General features: G+C 48.4%; 2 protein-coding genes across 2 annotated transcripts; one reads left to right on the top strand and one right to left on the bottom strand.

The window, feature by feature from the left end:
• Window positions 1-4,897: 4,897 nt before the first annotated feature.
• LOC109786722 (rust resistance kinase Lr10) lies at window positions 4,898-8,274 on the bottom strand. Its single transcript, XM_020345289.4, has 3 exons — window positions 7,056-8,274; window positions 6,414-6,437; window positions 4,898-6,239 (listed from the first exon to the last, which is right to left on the bottom strand). Exons 1-3 carry the CDS (start codon window positions 7,849-7,851, stop codon window positions 5,167-5,169), a joined length of 1,893 nt encoding a protein of 630 aa, XP_020200878.1. The 5' UTR covers window positions 7,852-8,274; the 3' UTR covers window positions 4,898-5,166.
• A 3,845-nt stretch (window positions 8,275-12,119) lies between these two features.
• Window positions 12,120-15,710, top strand: LOC109786724 (LEAF RUST 10 DISEASE-RESISTANCE LOCUS RECEPTOR-LIKE PROTEIN KINASE-like 2.1). Its single transcript, XM_020345290.4, has 3 exons — window positions 12,120-13,856; window positions 13,992-14,212; window positions 14,307-15,710. The coding sequence occupies exons 1-3, from the start codon at window positions 13,105-13,107 to the stop codon at window positions 15,431-15,433; spliced, it is 2,100 nt and encodes a 699-aa protein (XP_020200879.1). The 5' UTR covers window positions 12,120-13,104; the 3' UTR covers window positions 15,434-15,710.
• Window positions 15,711-20,059: the final 4,349 nt, after the last annotated feature.

Raw genomic sequence — 20,059 nt, 5'->3', positions numbered from 1 at the left:
CAGATTCTATTTTTGATGCATTGTTTTGCTTGTTTTGATGAAACTATCGATTCTATCGGTGGTATAAGCCATCAAAAAGTTATATTACAGTATCTACAATGCAAAAACAAAATATGAATTGGTTTGCAACAGTACTTAGAGTAGTGATTTGATTTATTATACTAACGGATCTTACCGAGCTTTCTGTTGAGTTTTGTGTGGATGAATGCTACTTCTGATGTAGTAAAGTAACGTAAGTATTTCCCTCAGTTTTGAGAACCAAGGTATCAATTCAGTAGGACAATGCACAAGTCACCGAATACCTGCACAAACAATCAATAACTTGCACCCAACGCGATAAAGGGGTTGTCAATCCCTTCACGGTCACTTGCAAAAGTGAGATCTGATAGAGATAGTTAAACGGTAAAGTAAATATTTTTGGTATTTTTGGTTTATAGATCAAAGTAAAAGATTGCAAGATATTAGATCGGAAACTAGTAAGATGTAAATGAGATTAAATAATATGGAAAAGAGACCCGTGGACCATAGGTTTCACTAGTGGCTTCTCTCAAGATAGCAAATATTACGGTGGGTGAACAAATTACTGCCGAGCAATTGATAGAAAAGCGTATAGTTATGACGATATCTAAGGCAATGATCATGAACATAGGCATCACGTCCGTGTCAAGTAGACCGACTCCTGCCTGCATCTACTACTATTACTCCACACATCGACCGCTATGCAGCATGCATCTAGAGTATTAAGTTCATAAAGAACAGAGTAACGCATTGAGTAAGATGATATGATGTAGAGGAATTAACTCAAGCAATATGATGAAAACCCCATCATTTTATCCTCGATGGCAACAATACAATACGTGCCTTGCTGCTTCTGCTGTCACTGGAAAAGAACACCGCAAGATTGAACCCAAAGCTAAGCACTTCTCCCATTGCAAGAAAGATCAATCTAGTAGGCAGGTGCTAATAAAGGGGGAAGATCCAAATATATTCCATGCTAGTGTCATGGATTGCTGAGATTTTTAAGATATGACTTGATTTTTAAGAACTGCTCAATCTGAGCACACCTCCCCAATCCAGGTCTGCGATTAAAATGGCCTGCTTACTGAGGAGGAATGCCCTGAGGAAATACTCAAGCGTGGAACAGCAGGATAAGGTTGTTGTGTTTTATCTATCTGTCAAAATGCAAATAAGGCTATGAGATTCCGTACTATGAGTCTGTGACGACTGACGACTGAGAATTATTCATACATCAGGTGGCATGGATTGCTGAGATTTATTCATACATCAGGTGGCATGGATCCTCTGACATTCTCAGCACAATTGAAGTGACAATCAGATGGCGAAATCATGTTTCTCGAGGACTTCTGTGAGGATGAATGCACTGCCGGAAATGCTGAACTGGACATAAATCGCTGGAACGCCAGAACAAGGTAACCAACAGATTACTGTATTTTAACTGTTTTTTACAATCCAAATAAAGTTCGATATGATTCTGATTACAAATAGCTAGTAGTAGTATTGCATGGCGACGGAGCATTGTTCATACGTCAGGTGCTAATGTAGTGGAAAGATTGAAATATACTGCATGCTAGTGATATGCATTGATGTGCAACACATGGATGGAGGAGTACATGCCTCCCGTGTTTAGTAAATTGTGGCAGCATGATCTCCATAATTTACACCACAGGATGATTTTCAGATTAGATGAATGGCTTTGGGGGAAACTGTAGATTCTGCAACCTCCCGGTTAACATGTTTACCACCTTTGTCATCGATGGCCGATTCTTTGGGTTCCACTGAATACACCATAGTCCCACAATGGTAAGCTGCCTGACCTTTTCTTTCTCTTCCTGTGCCATTTCCAAAGTAAGCTCCAATTCTTGCCCAGTGATTACTTTCTCATAGATCCACTTCGGGAGGTAGACATCGTTCTGGCTCCCGACACTTGGGTCTGAGTTCCTCCTTCCACTCAACATTTCTAACACTAGCATGCCAAAACTGTATACATCGGACTTGCATGATACTACCCCAAAGTTCCGTGGGTATAGGTCCGGTGCAATGTAGCCCAGTGTGCCTCTTGCTGCAGTTAACCGACTGTAGCACCACGCCATACACACACACACACTTTGCCACGGCTTCCGTTGCGTTCCGCACGTCCCGCGCGCATCCGACGAGCCCGACCGCATCAGTGCGTCTCGCACATCCCGCGCGCATACGACGCGCCCGACGAGCCCGACTACATCAAGCCGTGGCTTATTCCAACACACACACACACCCTAAGCCACGACCTAGAGGAATCCGTCGTCGTCGACGTTGGCTACGGCCAAGAGACCCTGCTCCGCCGCCGGTCCTTTCGGCGGCTGCTGGCACTCGCGCCGGAAGTGCCCGTGCTCCCCGCACTTGTAGCAGCGCCTGCGCCGGTTGCCGCTGCTCCCCGACGCCACGCTGCGCCCGTCGTCATCGTCCCGTCCTTCGCCTTGCTGCCGCTCCCGCGCCCGCTACTGCGCCGCCATGAACAGGAGCTGTCCGTCCACCCGCTCCCCGCAGTCCGGCCATCGACGCCGACCTCGCTCGTCGAACGCGCGCAGCCGCCCGAGCGCTTCGTCGAACACCATCGTCGTCACGTCGTGGACTGCTCGATGCCGGCGACGACGGGGAAGAGCCGATCCGGCACCGTATCCAGCAGCTTCTTAACGAGCGCCGCGTCGCCCAGCGTCTCCCCGAGGTTGGCGTACCTCGCCGCCATTGCCGCGAGCCTCCCGCCGTACATGTCGAGCTCCTCGCCGTCCACCATTTTCAGGCGGTCAAATTCGGCGCGCAGCGTCGCCAGCATCGCCGCACGGACCCGATCGGCGCCGACGAACCTCACCTTCAGGGAGTCCCATACCTCCCTGGCGGTGAGCTTCGTTGACACCTGCAGCAGCACATCCTCCAGCAACGCCCCGAGAAGCAACGCACGCGCCATCTTGTCCTTCCGCGCATTCACCGCCGCGTTGCCCGGCGCCACCGCCTCCCATACTGTGTGGACGTCGAGGATCGCCTGCGCCTTGATGGCCCAGACCGTGTAGTTGTCCGCGGTCAACATCGGCATCGCCATCGTCGCCGATCCGCCCGCGCGGCCGCCGTGTGGTACGAGCACCATGGTCGCCGGTGATCGCCCGAACCGAAGCTCTGATACCAATTATTGGCGCAGCTCTCTCTCACACCGGACGGAGGATAGAGGATGAAGGTAGAAGAAGTACAAAATTTTTCCGGCCGCACGTACAGCCCTTTTCTCACTTGTATTCACCTTGCCAAAGCAACCAGCTTACAAGTCTTTAAATAGCATCACGCACGCATGCACAGCCGGTCCACCATGCTGGCCACTAACCGCATGATCCACACGACCTGGACGTTCAGCTAACGAGCCCACGATCCTAGCTACTGGATAACTACATGCACGCCACACTCCACGATCCTAGCTACTGGCTAACTACATGCATGCAAATAAAGGGCAGTGGCCACCATCGACAAAATAACAACTAATGTGACCACGAATGAAGTAGTTGAATAAAAGAAAATAGGTAATCAGCATGTTGCATCAGGATTAAAAGCCTTTACTTAGTGTTTGTTATGGAGCCAAGAGGATGTTAGATTTTCACGAGATAGAAGGCATAATCCAGTTCTTGATACTTCCATGCAAATCCTCATCATCTCTACCTAAAAGTAGTGCACCAAATCTTCTCGAATGCTTATTTATGTACCTTCAAAGCTTTAGATGAAAGCATTTTGTCTGTGCTTTCAATGTCAAATTTTCAGTCGTTGTCACAGGTCGGAAGAGATCGAATACACTAGAGTAATCCTTTACCAGAGTGCATACATTACGTGAGATTTAGGTGAAATTGTATTATTGTCATGCTCATAAATAGAAATGTGAATAACTGAAAAATAATGATTCACTGCTAGTTTATCATTTGTTAATTCTGTTTTTAAATTACTATGTTAACTGTGAATCGACTAAAATTCTAAAGCATACAGGTACAAAAAAAATCCATAAAAAAACAAGCATACTACTCCGTTTGAGCGACAAGTAATATGGATTGAAGGGAGTAGTAAAGAGCAAGATATTTATTTTGGTAAAAGTTGTATTACTTCCAAGCTGTATAAATAGAAATAAAGAAAAAAAAAACAGGATGTGACGATCTATAATAGCCAACAGCGGGAAAGAAAAAAAACAGCAGGTCTCTACTAGGCCTAGTAGTTTTGATGGGCTGGGCCCTTCGTTCCTACTCTGCGGGCTGGCCTAGTGGCGGAGGAGCCTGATGCGCCTCTTCTTCCTACCTACCGCGACCCCCGGCGGTGCGGTGCTCTGCTCCGGCGGCGGTGGCGGCGGTCATTCTGTAGTGGGCATAGAGTTCACAGATCCCAGTAGGCCGCCACATCGCACTTCCACTTGAGAAGTTCCACGGCTCCCCTATTGCCGCCATGCCCCCCGAGCGCCCTTCCTCCGGCGATGGCGGCCTCCCGTGGATTCTCTCCGCTGCCGCCTCCTCATCTGCGTCGCCCAAGGTAGCAACCCATATTATTTTGTACTGCCCAATCTAAGCACGAGTTCCATCTCTCTCTGTTTTGCACTGCTCAATCTGAAGGAGGAATGCCCTGTAGAAAATACTGAAGCGTGGAACAGCAGGATAAGGTTGTTGCGTTTTATCTGTCAAAATGCAAATAAAACTATGACGCGGTGACGGCTGACGACTGATTATTTGTTTTATTCATACATCAGGTGGCATGGATTTCTGAGATGTATTCGTACATCAGGTGGCATGGATCCTGTGACATTCTCAGCACAATCAGATGGAGTAATCATGTTTCTCGACGACATCTGTGAGGATGAATGCACTGCAGGAAATGCTGAACTGGAGATAAATCATCGGAACAAGGTAACCAACAGATTACTGTATTTTTAACTGTTTTTTACAATCCAAATAAAGTTCAATGTGATTCTGATTACAAATAGAGATAGCACTAGTATTACATGGCGACGGATCATTATTCATACATCAGTGCTAATGTAGTGGAAATATCGAAATATATTCATGCTAGTGTTATGCATTCATGTGCACCACATGGACAGAGTAGTAGACACCTCCATTGTTTACTAAATTGTGGCAGCATGCTCTCCATGATTTACACCACAGGATGATTTCCAGATGAGATGAACGGCTTAGGTGGAATCTGTAGATTCTGCAACCTCCCCGTTAACATGTTTACCACCTTTGTCATCGAGGGCCGATTCTTTGGGTTCCACTGGATACACCATAGTCCCACAATGGCAAGCTGTCTAACCTTTTCTTTCTCTTCCTGTGCCATTTCCAAACTAAGCTCCAATTCTTGCCCAGTAATTACTTTCTCATAGATCCACTCCGGGAGGTAGACCTCGTTCTGGCTCCCAACACTTGGGTCCAAGTTTCTCCTTCCACTTACCATTTCTAACACTAGCATGCCAAAACTGTAAACATCCGACTTGTATGATATTCCCCCAAAGTTCCTTGAATATAGCTCAGGTGCAATATAGCCCATTGTGCCTCTCGCCGCAGTCAAGGTAACAATGCTCTGGTCCCTTGCGCACAACTTTGCTAGGCCAAAGTCTGAGATCTTTGGATTGAAGTTGTAGTCCAGCAGGATGTTGTGAGGCTTGATGTCAAAGTGGAGAATACGCTGGTTGCACCCTTGATGTAGGTATTCCATTCCTCGGGCAATCCCTAGAGAAACATCTAGCATTTTTTCGGGTACTAGGAGTTGCCGATAGATATTAGAATCAGTCGAGAATATGTACTTCTCTAATGAGTCATTAGGCATGAATTCATAAATAAGAGCGCGCCTAGTTCCTTCTGAGCAAAAGCCGAGGAGCTGGACAATGTTTGCATGGTGGATTCTCCCGATGGTTGCGACTTCATTAATGAATTCCCCTCCTTCTCCTGTAGAGTTTTCTAGCAATTTGACTGCCACTGGCACTCCATTTGCTAGCTCACCTTTGTATACAGTTCCAAATCCTCCTTGCCCTACTTTCTCCTTAAACCGCCTTGCCATCTTTTTAACTTCTGAGAAAGTGTACCTCGTGGGTTTTGATGTGCCATATGTCTTGAGAAACATTTCGACCTTCAAATGTATCTCTTCATTATATCTTGTCTTCAGTGAAAGATAAAGTGCAGTGGCCACCGTCAACAAAAGAACAACAAATGCGGTCACCGATGATGTAGCTGAATAAACCGAGAAATAGGAAATAAGCATATTGACGTAGTGATTATCATGGGTATAAGATAACATAAGAGTCCAATGACCAATTTCAAGAATTATATGCATAATGGAAATCTTTATTTCTTTTTATTTTCTTCTTCAAGCGAAGTGCAGAAAGACACGGGTTGCAACTGTACCTGCGATAACTGTGATACGCGAACCTGGAAATACAAAAAGGATAATGAGATATGGATAATACTTTATTGAACAAAAACGAAGTGTGCACAAACTATCTTGTTCCTCTATCTGTGTTTGTGCGGTTTATAGTACTAAGGGTTCTTGCTGATATTGTGTTCATTGAATAGGATACTGTTCCAGGTTTAACTTTGGATGGTGATTTGTTGGGTGGATTTGAAAACCAATTGTAGTTCTAATTTTTGGAAGGACCTGATATGCTGGAAGAATAAAGCATAATATCTTTCTGCTTAATTATTTCTATGGGATCTCTTTTATGATATTTGGGTGCCTCAACGTGATTGCTTAAACTAGGGACATAAATGATATTTTTTTCCTTTTTCTCGACCAGGCATGAAACAAATATACATTCCAAACCCAGAAAGAAAACTCAAAACCGAAAGGCAACAACTAAAAGCTAACAAGCTACGCTTGCAAGGCTTCAAGCAAAGAAAGGAACCAAAACACAAGACAGCAAATCTTTGGAGACTTCAGAAGGACTGAACTATACATTCAAAACTAGAAACTGCAAAAAAAAAACATTATTACAAAATTAATGAGGTTGGTACAACTGTATGGTACTTTTGGTCAGTTAGAAGCAATACCATGAGGCATGCAGAATGTTTGATTCCTTTCCGAGCTGAATGCACAGTGTCTCCCTTGCTGTTCGCAGTACAGGCACGGGATGTTTTCGTCCATTTCACGCCATTCCAGCTTAATCTCGGCAAAGCTGAGGATTCTTTCTGCACTTGACTTGAAGGGAGGTGGTCCGTCGTCGTACATGGATCTCAGGTCGCTGTTGAAGGCTATAGGGACGACGCCATCTGAGCACACCTTGCAGTCGGACGGAAGAATGGAAATGGGTCCAGAAGAATCTACCAAATACGAGAAGTTGGTTGCATTACTAAGGCAGGAGACTGGGCCAGCAATGCTATCGGCAACATCAATACTGCTTGGCGTGAACTCTCTCGGACAGCATACTAGGGTCATATTTTGCTCAAGAAATATGTCCGGACATGGGCCCTGGTTCTCCGCATAGGCATCAATCGGTATGCTTCTAGAGAAGAGCTTCTTGAGCGGACAGGGAGATGAGTAGAATACAAGCGGGGTGATATACATGTGACGATTAGGGTAATCTATGGCAGTCACCTTGCATCGACCAAGGCTTGGGTGAACTAGAATGGTGTCTTGGTCAGAGCATGCTAACTCCATGCATGGTGTCATGCTGCATGATGTATTGCTGGATTTAAGTCGGAAAGGGAACCTTATCTCTGGACCATGTTTGCTGCACTTGGATGCTGGACAATATCTGAAGAAATCTTTATCATCCCACGCTGTGGCCAAGTCGGCTCCATGGTTGATGAGAGATAGTAGAACAGCTGCAACAAGGAATTTACTCATATTGATGTACTGTAATGAAGGTGAAGGGGATTGAGAATCGGAGGATGTATATGAAGCAAGGTGTTACACTTGCAAAAAAGACTTTCACAGTCGTGCTGTACTGATCTAGATGGATGCCTAAACCCATAATTATCGTGGACGAATTCCAACTCTGAATGTGTGGTTGTAGAATTTCTGCGGTCCTTGTATATCCCGTCAATAATTAAATAAGAATACTTTCCGTGTAGTAAGGGGCACCGTGGAAATTCTGGTCACTCTTCTGTCCTAACTCCAGCTTCATTTTGGTCAGTTAAGCTGCTCGAGGGATTCCTTTTGACTAGAAGCACTACCACCGTGTTTCAAGGGGCACTCCGTGGAAATTCTAGCATACTGTGGAAATTCTGGTGACTCTTCTGTTCTAACTCCAGCTTCATTTTGGTCAGTCATGCTGCTCGAGGGATTCCTTTCAACTAGAAGCACAACCGCCGTGTTTCAACGGGCACTCCGTGGAAATCCGAAGATAACTGCAATATCTCGGGGGAATAAAAGCTACTCCCTCCGTCCCATAATGTAAGACGCTTTTATGTGAAAAAGCGTCTTACATTATGGGACGGAGGGAGTATATATTAACTAGTACATAGTGGCAGGAGGGAAAGACAAAAGTCTTACTATCGCCTTCTGTATTGGTCTACAATACTATTTTCCTATGGCGAAAAGTATCCCCGGCCACCTCAAGAAAAACAAGCAGTAGTCTGTAATCTTCTCCGTAACAAGGATATCAATCTGTGAAGCAAAGTTGGTACAAAGTTGACACTTATTTTGGGACGAAGCAAGTATTATTATATGTGAAGAAATCTTTATCATCTCATGCTGTGGCCAAGTTGGCTCTATGGTTGACAAGAGATAGCAGGATAGCTGCAAGAACGAATTTATTCATCTTGGTCTATTTCTAAACGGAATCTAGAGGAAGTGGAATGCAGATGAAGGTAAGTAAGCAGCTGTAGGGGCGACCCGGGCAGCTTCTGGACACCCCACCCCCCCAAGGCCCCCGCGTCGCTCCCGCAGGGGCGACCCGGGCGGCTCAAACCCTAGCCCGCCGCCGGGGCTCCCTCCCCCTTTTCCTCTCCCTCGTCGCCGCCGGAGCGCCGCGCGGCCGCCGGGGATGGTGGCGGCGAGGATCTGGTCGCTCCGCCCCTGTGGAGGATCTCGGAGCCGAGGTGGCGACCTCGGGCGGTGGTGCTGCGTCGTCCTCAGCAAACGGCGGCAGCGGGTGCTGGCCGCCCATCTCGGCCGTGCGGGCGGCGCGGGGACGGCGGGCGATGTCTGTGGTGCGCGGTGGCTTCGGGGCACCCGCATTAGATCTGAAGGCATCTTCCTCTTCAACCTCTTGTCACCCTCGTCTCAGATCCGTTCTCCGGCGGCCTCCAGGCACCGTAGCCGTGTCTCCTCTCGAGGTGGGGGTTGGGAGAGGGGACCGGAGAAATCCGTGGCTGGCTATGCCGGCCTGCCGGCGGCGACGCCCATGGGCGCCGTCCCCTACCTGTAGGCGCTGGTAAAAATGCCCCCTTTCCCCCTCCTCTTCCTCCCATGTTGCTCGTGGACCAGATGAAAACCCAAATCCCTCGGGATTGGGCGGCAGCGACGCCGTGGGCGCCGTCACCCTCAAGGGGGTGTCGTCATTGGTGAGCTTTGGGGGAAGTGTGCTTGTTCCGGTTGGGGGTTGCTCGGTCTTCAACAGCCTTGCCATGTAGCTTGCTTCTCCTCGTATGCAGATATCATGTATTGCCGATGCTTTCCTTGGATGAGCTCGAGTAATTTGGTGGTGGTGTCCTGGTGTGGTCTTCCGGTTGGCAACGACATCGGTCGCTCTTTAGCCCTCGGGTGGGCGTCTCCACCTTTCGACGGATCGGCGCCCTTCGTGCCAGGGCGAGGGGGCAGGGAGCCCCCTTCTGAGGTGGAGGGCGACATCGACGGCCAGAGCCCATGGAGCTGACAACGGAGCTCCTCCAACTACTGTTTGTTTCTTCCCCAAGCTTTGCTAGTGCCCTGCGTGGTGTTCTGCTTGCTGTGGAGGGCTTCTTCGACTTCTAGCTGGACTTGTGCTTTAGTTTCCATATCTTTGCTAGTAGTTTGTAGTAGCCTGATAGCTTTTACACAGCACCATGTATTGGCTTGCTGTTTTGTTCTTTGTTTCCTTTGTTTGTTCGATGTAATCCTGGCCGGTTGATGGCTTTATTAATTCAAAGCCGGGCTTTTCTTGAGCCTTCGTTCTAAAACAAAGTAAGCTGCTGCAAGTATAAAAAAGTAGCACTAGCTTATTGCTTAATTATCCTTGCAAGTAGCCATCAGAGTCGTTTTGTAATGCTCTGATATGTGGTTGTACGTCTTAATTATCATGGTTGAATTCCTGTTGCAAATGCAACCTCATGCCGTGTTCTAGTGACTCGACAGTGACTGCATAGTAGTTGTCGTCAAGAATTCTAGAACTGTATGGAAGTAGTACTCGCATCAGTTCCATACGACAAGGGGCACTGCATGGAAATTCTAGTGTTGTGATTGGCTGATTGCCACTCTCCTGATCAGATCTATGCTGAAAAAGTGTATATAACCCCCTGAAATTTTACATTTCTGCTACGTCACCCGCTGAACTCCAAAACCAAGATCATAATCCCCTCAACTATCAAAAAACAGACAAATCACGCCCTGAGAGACGTTCGACTGGTTTCAAGGCCGGTTGAATCATGGACCAACACTAGTTGACCGGCATGTCATCATGGGCTCAATGTTATTTCAGGACAGCTCAAAGTTTTGAGCAATGATTTTGATTCTCTTGTGCAAAGCTCCTGTCCATCATGGCCTCTGCGCCGTAGGCGGTAACTAGCCCTTCGCAACCGTCGTGCACGGACGCATCCAGGCATCACCGTGGTGGACATTGCGGGAAGCGTAGACGAGCCAACGATGGGGAGATGTAGAGGATGTTGAGCCTGCTTGCCCCATCCATCAGAACCTTGGCGAGCCGGACACCGGAGATGATAGGCTCCAAAACTAGGAGGAACCTGCCTGGCTAGGGGACGTGCTCTGGGTAGTCGGCCGACCTCGTGGTGATTGGGGTCTCGGACCACTCCAGGAAATGGGGAGTGCTGGGCTTGGGAATGCAGATCTCATGCGCCACCAGCTCGGCGCGCCGCCGGTCTTTGTGAGTGCCCAAGTCGCCAGCAACCAAGTAGCGGCCACCTTGCACCATGCTCACCCTCCTAGGAGGGAACGCTGAGCGATCGTCACCACCACCCGGGAACGGGATCACGGCGCCTCTTGTGGTGTGTTCTCAAAGGAGATGCCACTCTCCCGTCTTGTGACGAAATCATGGATTGTGAAGAGTGCATACCTTGCTCGAGATCTCACCAGAGGTGGGACAGCTGTACAGGGGCCAGGGGGATTGGCTTGTTCGATCTTCTCATGCCCTTGGTCATGGCGATGAGTGGTCCGCCTATGAGCAGCGAGGCTCACCTCCCGAGCACGGTTGGTGTGTGTGTGTGGGGGAGGGGGGGGGGGGGGTAGCCGAGAACCCCGTGCGCAGCTGAATGAGCCTTCGTGGGGGGCACCGCTCACAAAGGTTGTCAGCGATGAAGTCAAGGTATCCGAAGCGAAAGATCTGCCCCTTGAGGAAGGGGGCGACGAGGATCAGGTTCCCCGCCATGTTGGCGACGAAGCGCAGGGAGCTGAAGGTGAAGTCCTGGCCCGACACAAAGCTGGCAATCTGGAAGGTTGAGGAAGCCATCCCAATCCGATCAACTGGATCCGTGCGCCCTCTACCTGGCGGGCCAACAATCGGTGTTTTGCGACCAGCAGTACCCGCGAGACAACAGATTTTTTTAAGGGGGGGGGGGGGGGGGGGGGGGGTGCAAGCGGCGGATTGAGATGGTAGCACCCGGGACAAATGATCTACCCAGTTTTGCACCCTCCCTGGAGATACCCTTCTCTTGTGGTCTTTGTATTGTGCTCAAGTACTTAGGAAGATCGTCGGAGAGTAGTTTCTTGGGTTACAAGCTCCTGGCAGCAACCGCTCACAAAGATGGCTCTAGAATGTGTGAGATCGGATCCCCTCCAAAGGGGCCCTAGATCGCGTAAATACCAGGTCGAGCTAGGGTCACATCATTCAGGTTAAACTAGAAGTGTGTTCATGCCACCCAGCTGAGACAGACCTTGCCATGCGCCGGGGAGATATCCCTTGTATTGCTCTACAAGTAGGTGACGCATCCAATGGTGCCGGGGCCCGAGTGACTGACTTGGTATGCCTAGCCGAAAGAAGGTGGCCAGTCCTTCGCCCTGCGGGCATTCCCGAGTGCCCCTCCGGGCAGACCCGAGAGGCTGACTCGGCACGTTCAAGATCCTCGTAGCCAGCCTTTGCCTGGCCGGCATTCCTGGGTGTCATATTCTCGTCACACATGGACATGATGGCAGCAATCTCGAAGGCCTCGTCGGGGCAAGGACCAAGCGATGCGCCACAAGGGAGGTCTCGGAGCGGGAGACAACGGCGGGGAAGGTAGCCATTGCGGTCGCGGATAAGGCAGAGCATGCTGCGGCGTCGCGCTCGAGAGCGGCTCTTGATCTACAGTGCCCAGGGAGAGACGAGGCAGGCATGCGCCCAGTCCTAAAGTGACCGTTTTGACTTTTTTTTCTTCGACTATTCAATGCCACGTATAGAATGCCACCGGTGGAAACCGCTAAACATGGGCTAAGGGGGTGATTTATCTGGTATTTGATAGTACAGGGGGCTAAGATCCTAGCTTTAGAGTTGGGGGCTGATTGAAACGTGAAAGTTTAGGGGGCTACATAGAATTGTTTCGATCATTGCTGTACTGATAGCAATATCTGCCAGCAGAGGAATTTCTTTCGGCTAGAAGCACTTCTGCCGTGTGTCAAGGGGTACTGCTTGAAAACTCTAGTGTATGGTCATTGTCACCTCTGGAAAATATGAACCCTTACTGTTAATAGAGAATATACGAGTGGACCAGAAGCGTCTAAGTCTTCTGTTCCAACTCCAGCTACGTTTTGGTCAGAGTCATGCTATACCAAACTACCAATAACTATGTTTTTCTCTCGAGGAATATTTCACCATCTCTGGGGTAAATGAACTATAAAGTAGATAGGGCAGGGAGAGAAAAAAAAAATCTTCATTTCCATACGGCGGATAGTATCGCTCACCGCCTCAGGAAAAACAAGTAGTATCCTGTAATCTTCCCTAGAAGCAGGAGATCGTTCTGCAAAGCTACCATGGCGAACCCTGGTGGACATTGTTGCTCCATTGCTTTGCAAGCATTTACTATCTTATCTGTGCTTGCAGCTGTAGTTGCAGATGTCCAAGGAGGAGATGGATGCCCACGTTTCTCCTGCGGACATCTCAAGAACTTATCGGATCCATTCCGCCAGCATGGTGATCCACGTGAGTGCGGTTCTCCATACTTTGAGCTGGTGTGCAGCAACAGCCAGGCCACAATTCGAATTGGGAGTGCAACGTACTATGTGGTTGGCATCAACTATGCTGACTGGTCTGGCATCAACCATAGTGTCCCGTCGTCCTTATGGCTCACGGACACTAGCTTCAATACAAACAGCAGCTGCCCTCTTCCTGCTAGCTACTCTTACCCGGACGGAATAGATGATAGATCAGATGACCATTACTATTTGAGAGCTGAAGGTCGTTGGGCATGCTTTGCTAATTGTTCGCGAGCAGTAGTGAATAACAGTCGATACAAGCCCGCTCCTTGCCTGAGTGCGAAAAATTCATTTGTTTATGTCTGGGCTGACCGTAATTATTGTGATATTCAATCTCTTGAGCGTTCCTGTGGATACTTGGCCGCGTCACCCTTTGATGGTTCATCAATCCCAGACAAACAGTTACCAAATGCAAGTTACGCAGATATCATGCACTTCATAAGCAAGGGATTTCATGTTGCTGTTGGTCGTGGTAGTTGGGTTGAGAGCCTTTCTACAGTCATCAAAGGTTGCCTGAACAATTCAACAAGGTGAGTCTGCTCTCTGGCATATGGAGTGTCACGATGAGAACCCGTGTTTCTATTCCTCCCGTTTCGGTTTGTTTTATAATCAACTAAAAATTGCATCCTCTCTTAAATTATTTTTTGTTCAATGCTGACTTGCAGTGACTTCAGGAAGCAAGCATCTCCTGCAAATAGAATGAATCAGATTCGTGCTTTTTTCTGGAGTGTGATACCGTTCTTAAAATGCTTAGAAGGTTCTCTTTCAATAGGAGTTTATGTAAGATACCCGCGTCTCATGTATGAAAGATACCCGCGTCTCATGTATGTGGTTGTGGGTATTAGCACCATAATATCTGCTCTTGATATCGCCAAATTCCTTTTTGGTATGTGATAATTACCTTTTTAAATCATCACAGCTATAATCTTGCATGCTTATATGTGACTGTCTAACTACGGCATCCCAACTTGTTTGGGCAGTACTATGCAGGTTCGTGCTGGCACCCTTGGCAGTATTGATCTTCCTTGCATACAAGTTCTGGAAAACAAGGATCACAATTGATGCCGTTGAGAAGTTCCTCCGGATGCAACAAATGATCGGCCCGATGAGGTACACCTACACAGACATCATTGCAGTCACCAGCCATTTCAAAGACAAGCTGGGCCAAGGTGGCTATGGATCTGTATACAAGGGTGTGCTACTCCCTGGCGATTTCCATATCGCTGTCAAAATGCTAGAGAGTAACTCCAACTGCCATGGAGAAGATTTCATGAGTGAAGTTTCAACCATTGGCAGGATCCACCATGTCAATGTGGTGCGTCTGGTCGGGTTCTGCTCAGAGGAGATGAGGAGGGCCCTTGTCTATGAGTACATGCCTCAAGGTTCTCTGGATAAGTACATCTTCTCAGCTGAGAAGAGTTTCTCCTGGGACAAGCTCATCGAGATTGCTTTGGGCATTGCCCGAGGGATCAACTACCTGCATCAGGGGTGTGAGATGCAGATTCTACACTTTGACATCAAGCCTCACAACATCCTTCTTGATAGCAATTTTGTCCCAAAAGTAGCTGATTTTGGTCTCGCCAAGCTGTACCCAAGGGATAAGAGTTTTGTGCCATCGAGAGCCCTACGGGGAACTGTTGGGTACATAGCTCCTGAGATGATATCACGGAGCTTTGGTGTCATATCGAGCAAGTCTGACGTTTACAGCTTCGGAATGCTGCTGCTGGAGATGGCTGGAGGAAGAAGGAACGCCGATCCAAATGCACCAAACTCAAGCCAAGCGTACTACCCATCATGGGTGTATGACAGACTAACTGAACAAGAAGTGTGTGAGATATCTCCCGTTGCTGACATGCACGAGTTGGAGAGGAAGCTGTGCATCGTTGGACTATGGTGCATCCAGATGAAGTCGCATGACAGGCCGGCAATGAGCGAGGTCATAGAGATGCTGGAAGGTGGCTTCGATGGCCTGCAAATGCCTTCCAGGCCATTCTTCTGCGACGATGAACACACCGCCGTCCCAGATTCTTACCCTTTGTTATCCGAGCTGACTGAGATCTCAGAGGAGGATGAGATCTCGGATTCTTATGTTTCCCGAATCCTGTGAACTTTTATGTGGAAACGTGTAATAAAAGCTAGATGTTACATGTAGAACTCCAGCTGCTTAATTAGTAGAATGTAATCATCGTTCTGGAAGACACATAATATTTAAATATATGAATATCAGCTTGTGAAAGCTAAAGTGTTATTCACGCTTGCTGTTAAAACATTATTAGCATGAATACATGGTTGAAAGATTGTATTATATATGGCGATTCAGGTGGAGACAAAACAAAACATGATGTAAGAAATGCAGAGAACTCCATTTTCTACAGTTGCTGCTGATGTTCCAGTCTTTTGCTGCCCCAGTCTTTTGTCAGTCAATTTTTTTGAATGAACCAATTTTGCATTCTTCGTAAACGCAGCCCTGTGTCTGTGTGTCCTGTATGAACTCTGGTGACTGATTGAAAACTTGGGCACCTGGCTCATTGTATGTATGTTTCCTTTCTTATGTAGCAAACCTACTCTTCTTACTCTTCTCAATACATGGAGAGTTGGAGACTATGATGATAGCTGTGTGCCTGATCGCGCATGGAATCGTATCGACTGCGAATGCAATCTCCTGCCGCGTTCAGACATTTTCTATTTTCTTTTGCTAAGGCCAAGTTCTTGTAACCATGAATGTGATTGTAGACTTGCTACCGTCCAGGTCCAGGTCAATGTATCATCAAGTAAATTGCTGCGAAAATGAGGAGTCCTTTGGACCACTACGAATCAGTGGACAGCATCAGCAACCTCAGCCTCAGGGTAAGAAATTGAGTTGTGGGATTTCAGTCAGAGTCACGCTGCACTGATAGCTCTGTATCTCCTTATCTCTGGAATTTCAGTCAGTGTTCATGTGAGTGTAGATAGACCGCAGTCTAGTGTCGCATATACATGGACCAAACTAGTGGACAGCAGCAGCAACCTCAGTCTCAGGGTAAGGAAATTAAGTTGGATTTCTTGCTGTCACACGCATTCCGATTTAGTCGGTGGTAATTTCAGCCGTATTAAAAACATTCAAATGACCTCAAAGTTCAGCAGAAGACTACAAGCCAAGAATGCAGCCTCCTGCGATTACGAGTGTGATTGTAGACTCGCTGCCACCCAGTCCCGCATTTTCAGCAGTAAACAGCCCTTGCGAGAACGACAAGTTCTCTGGCTCATATGAACCACTACAAATAACTGGACAACAGCAGCAACCTCGTTCCCAGGGCACCTCGCTCTCAGGGAAAGGAAAGCCCAGTCTTTGTCATCACAATTTCTACAGCAATAATTTCAGACATGTAAACGTCAAAACGACTTGTAGACCGAGAGCAAATATTGCTATGGCATTCCGATTTAATCTGCGTTAATGTCAGCCATATAAATAACATTCAAATGCTTTCGCAAAAAAAAAACATTCAAATGACTTGGAAGTCCAGCAAAAAACTACAAGCTAAGAATGTGACCTCCTGCCGTATGTGTTCTTCCGAGTACCAGTACAGCTGCAGACTCAGCTGCCGTATGTGTCCGCCATCTTCAACAGATAATCATGAATGTGATTGTAAACTTGCTGCGAAAATGAAATTCCAGGCCCAGTATCAACAACATCAAGTAGAGTGCTGCAAAACTGACGAGTCCTTCCATTACAAAATCAGTGGACATCAGTTGCAGCCTCAGTCTCAGGGTAAGTTCAAAAAGAAAAGAAAAAAACTCCATCAAGTTCAGTCATATAAGCGTTACAGCAACTTGGAATTTCAGTCAGAGTTAGAGATCAATCCAGCTGATATCAATTTCAGTCATAGCTCTCGAGGAATTCAGTGGACAGCAGCAACTACCAGTAAGTCTCAGATGCAAGAAAATTCAGTCGCATAAAACACGCTCGAGACGAATTGGAAGCCCAGCAGAGAATTGCAGCTAAGAATCCAATTTCGAGTGTGACTGTAGACTCACTGTCGTCCAGACCTGCATCTTCAGCAGCCGCTGCAAGGACAACGGTCCTCTGGCTCATATGTACCACTACAAAATAACTGGACAACAGCAGCAACCTCGCTCCCAGGGCAAATAAAGTCCCGTATCTCTCAACCAAATTTCTAGAGCAATTATTTCAGATGTCTAAACGTCGAAATAACTTCTAGACCAAGACCGAAACCATGCTTACAAGGGTTCGTTTTGGTCGAATGGGTGCAGATCTGATTTGATCTAGCATATAAACAGATCTAGAGGAACTTCCTGGCATTCCGTTAGCACAGCCATGCCAATTCTTCTCAAACAACGGCTGGATAGTACAGACAAACATAAAAGTCTAGGCTCAAGAGATGAGCTGCCAAGCACACAACATGTAGAAAAAAGTAAGACATGACGAAACCCAACTTAAAATAATACTAGTATAGGCCGAAAATCCCCAGATTACGTATTCAAAAGCATCTTAGTACATTACTTTACTTGACTCAATTAAGGCACCATAAGTTTTTGCAGATAACATGTATATAAACACCACCGACCCATTGATGCGACACGACAGACTCGGTGACAACTAACAACTGCAGCAGCCATTCTTCACCTGGAGAAAACAAAAGTGTTAATCTTCTAGTAACTCAATACAGACAAATATGAAATCTTATAATAGCACCTATGTAACATAGTGTATGAACAAGACAGTATAAACTAGCAAGCGAAAAAAAAGACAGTACAAACTCATGATGAGATCAGCAAAATAAAAAAGAGCAAGTATCCCCTAAAAAAAGAGCTATATCATAGTACTAGCTCCACATCCCAGAACACCACTGACACCAAAAGCCTTTTGACACATATTTGTTGGGTGGGGGAGTTGAATGATGAGAATGGTGATTATGCTAATAAAATTGGCTAGAAATACACGGCTTTCAACTTATAGAATATGAAACCACCAAATTACTTAGCATCTATATTGGCCACCACATATTTTCTGGAGAGAAAATCAAAAGGTCAAAATCTCAAAAAATACAATCAGAAAATCTTCTTACCAGTGCAAATTTTTCAGCACATTAGCACAGCAAACCAGGTAGTCATGCTAACATTTCAGCTCCATTGTGTCGCCACTGTCCGATCATGAAGATCAAGTTTTCACCTGGAGCAGACCGAGAGAAGTGGGAGCAACCGCGACGGAACCTTCAAGAAGGGGAACGGCGTCCGCGGACATTGCCACCGACGGCCAGTGAAACCAGACCGGTTATGTACCCCGGCGCTCACACCCTTCTGGCATACCCATGCTACGCCGAACACAAACATCCATGCCACCCGCATGGCCATGGCTGCCCGCCCGCAACTGTGACGCACGTTCCGCCCACGAACGCCGCGACTCCCGCCACAAGGGCCGCCGCCCTCCATCCAGACAGCCCCAAGACCGAGAAGGCATCGGCTTTGGTCCAAAACGGCCGCCCTAGAGACAAAACAGCAGCCCACGCCCTGCCTCGAACTTCGCCGGAACGGCGACTGCGTGCACTCGGTCAAGGAAACGGGAAGGAGGGGGAGCGGACGCATCCATGACCGGCACACCCCTGTACCAGTGACGGGTGGCCCGACTGCGTGGGCGCCTCCCATCTCTCCAGTCTACATTCCCACTGAACAACCCCTGTGTCGTCCCACCATGGCAGCCGTTACAGATCCACAAGAGGCCACCAAAGCCACCTGTCCACCGGCAAGGCGACAATCGACCACCACCACCAACCTTGAGAGTCACCAAAACTGTCCACCACGCCGCCCGTCAAAGTCCAGCTGCCGGAGCCGATGAGAACCCAACCAGCACGCCCGCCAGAACCACCACTGTTGTGCCGCCACCCCCACTAGCCGAGCCGAGGTAGGGGTAGCTGCCCGCAGCCCATGTCGGCTAAGACCCGAGTTAATTGCATGTTGGTACCACACTTCAGCACCTACTCACGAATTGATACCACTACTCAAAAGTTTTGCAGTTCAGTACCAACTCGGGGCCTAAGTGTTGCAAAACGGTCTAAACTGCGTATAAACGCGTATTGATGGTGTATCTGACCGTTGGGACCCGCTGTCAGGGGCTGATGTGGCATGCTCTGCCCGTCAAAGTCTAGCTGCCGGAGCCGGCGAGAACCTGGCCAGCACACCCGCCAGAACCACCACTGCTGCGGCGCCACCCCCACTAGCCGAGCCGAGGCAGGGGTAGCCGCCCGCAGCCCATGTCGGCCAAGACTTGCACCCCTGGATGAAATGGGCCTAGAGCAGCTGGCAACGCCCCGGAGCAGCCGCTTCGCTGTCCACCCAATGTGCACCACCACCACCCGTCGGCCGCCAGGCCAGATCACGACCTCCAGCCCGTGCCCCTGCTTCCAGCGACCCAGCAAGGCCGCCAGCCACCACCCGCGTCGCGCATGGCCAGCCCGGAGCCAGATCCGGTCGGACCTAGCAGGGATCCACGCGCACATGACCACCCGATGAATCAGCCCATGCAGCCGCCACGCCACGAGCGAGAAGAAGGCCGACACAACACATTGAAGCCGCCCGCCGTCGTCGTCCGCTCACCGCCATGCCGGAGGGCCCTGCGCCAGCCCGCCACCCCTGCCCGAGCCGTCATCCCGCGCCAGCAGCGCGCCACGGAGAGGGGAACCAGAGCCCCGCCGCCGCCTACGCCGGTGGGGCTTTGCCCGGCGGCTCCACGCGGCTG

Source organism: Aegilops tauschii, chromosome 3, assembly GCF_002575655.3.
Source record: "Aegilops tauschii subsp. strangulata cultivar AL8/78 chromosome 3, Aet v6.0, whole genome shotgun sequence".
In the NCBI taxonomy this organism is placed as follows: domain Eukaryota; kingdom Viridiplantae; phylum Streptophyta; class Magnoliopsida; order Poales; family Poaceae; genus Aegilops; species Aegilops tauschii.
The sequence above is the reverse complement of the archived record's forward strand: the minus strand, read 5'-3'. Positions and strand labels throughout refer to the sequence as shown.

Excerpts from the sequence above, each read along its gene's own strand:
- LOC109786722 (XM_020345289.4), bottom strand. The coding sequence starts at position 7,851 with ATGAGTAAATTCCTTGTTGCAGCTGTTCTACTATCTCTCATCAACCAT. Across the intron at positions 6,438-7,055 it reads AACATTCTGCATGCCTCATG|GTTCGCGTATCACAGTTATC; the intron begins GTATTGCTTCTA and ends TTGTATTTCCAG. Across the intron at positions 6,240-6,413 it reads GCGTATCACAGTTATCGCAG|CTACATCATCGGTGACCGCA; the intron begins GTACAGTTGCAA and ends CGGTTTATTCAG.
- LOC109786724 (XM_020345290.4), top strand. The coding sequence starts at position 13,105 with ATGGCGAACCCTGGTGGACATTGTTGCTCCATTGCTTTGCAAGCATTT. Across the intron at positions 13,857-13,991 it reads TGCCTGAACAATTCAACAAG|TGACTTCAGGAAGCAAGCAT; the intron begins GTGAGTCTGCTC and ends GCTGACTTGCAG. Across the intron at positions 14,213-14,306 it reads TATCGCCAAATTCCTTTTTG|TACTATGCAGGTTCGTGCTG; the intron begins GTATGTGATAAT and ends TTGTTTGGGCAG.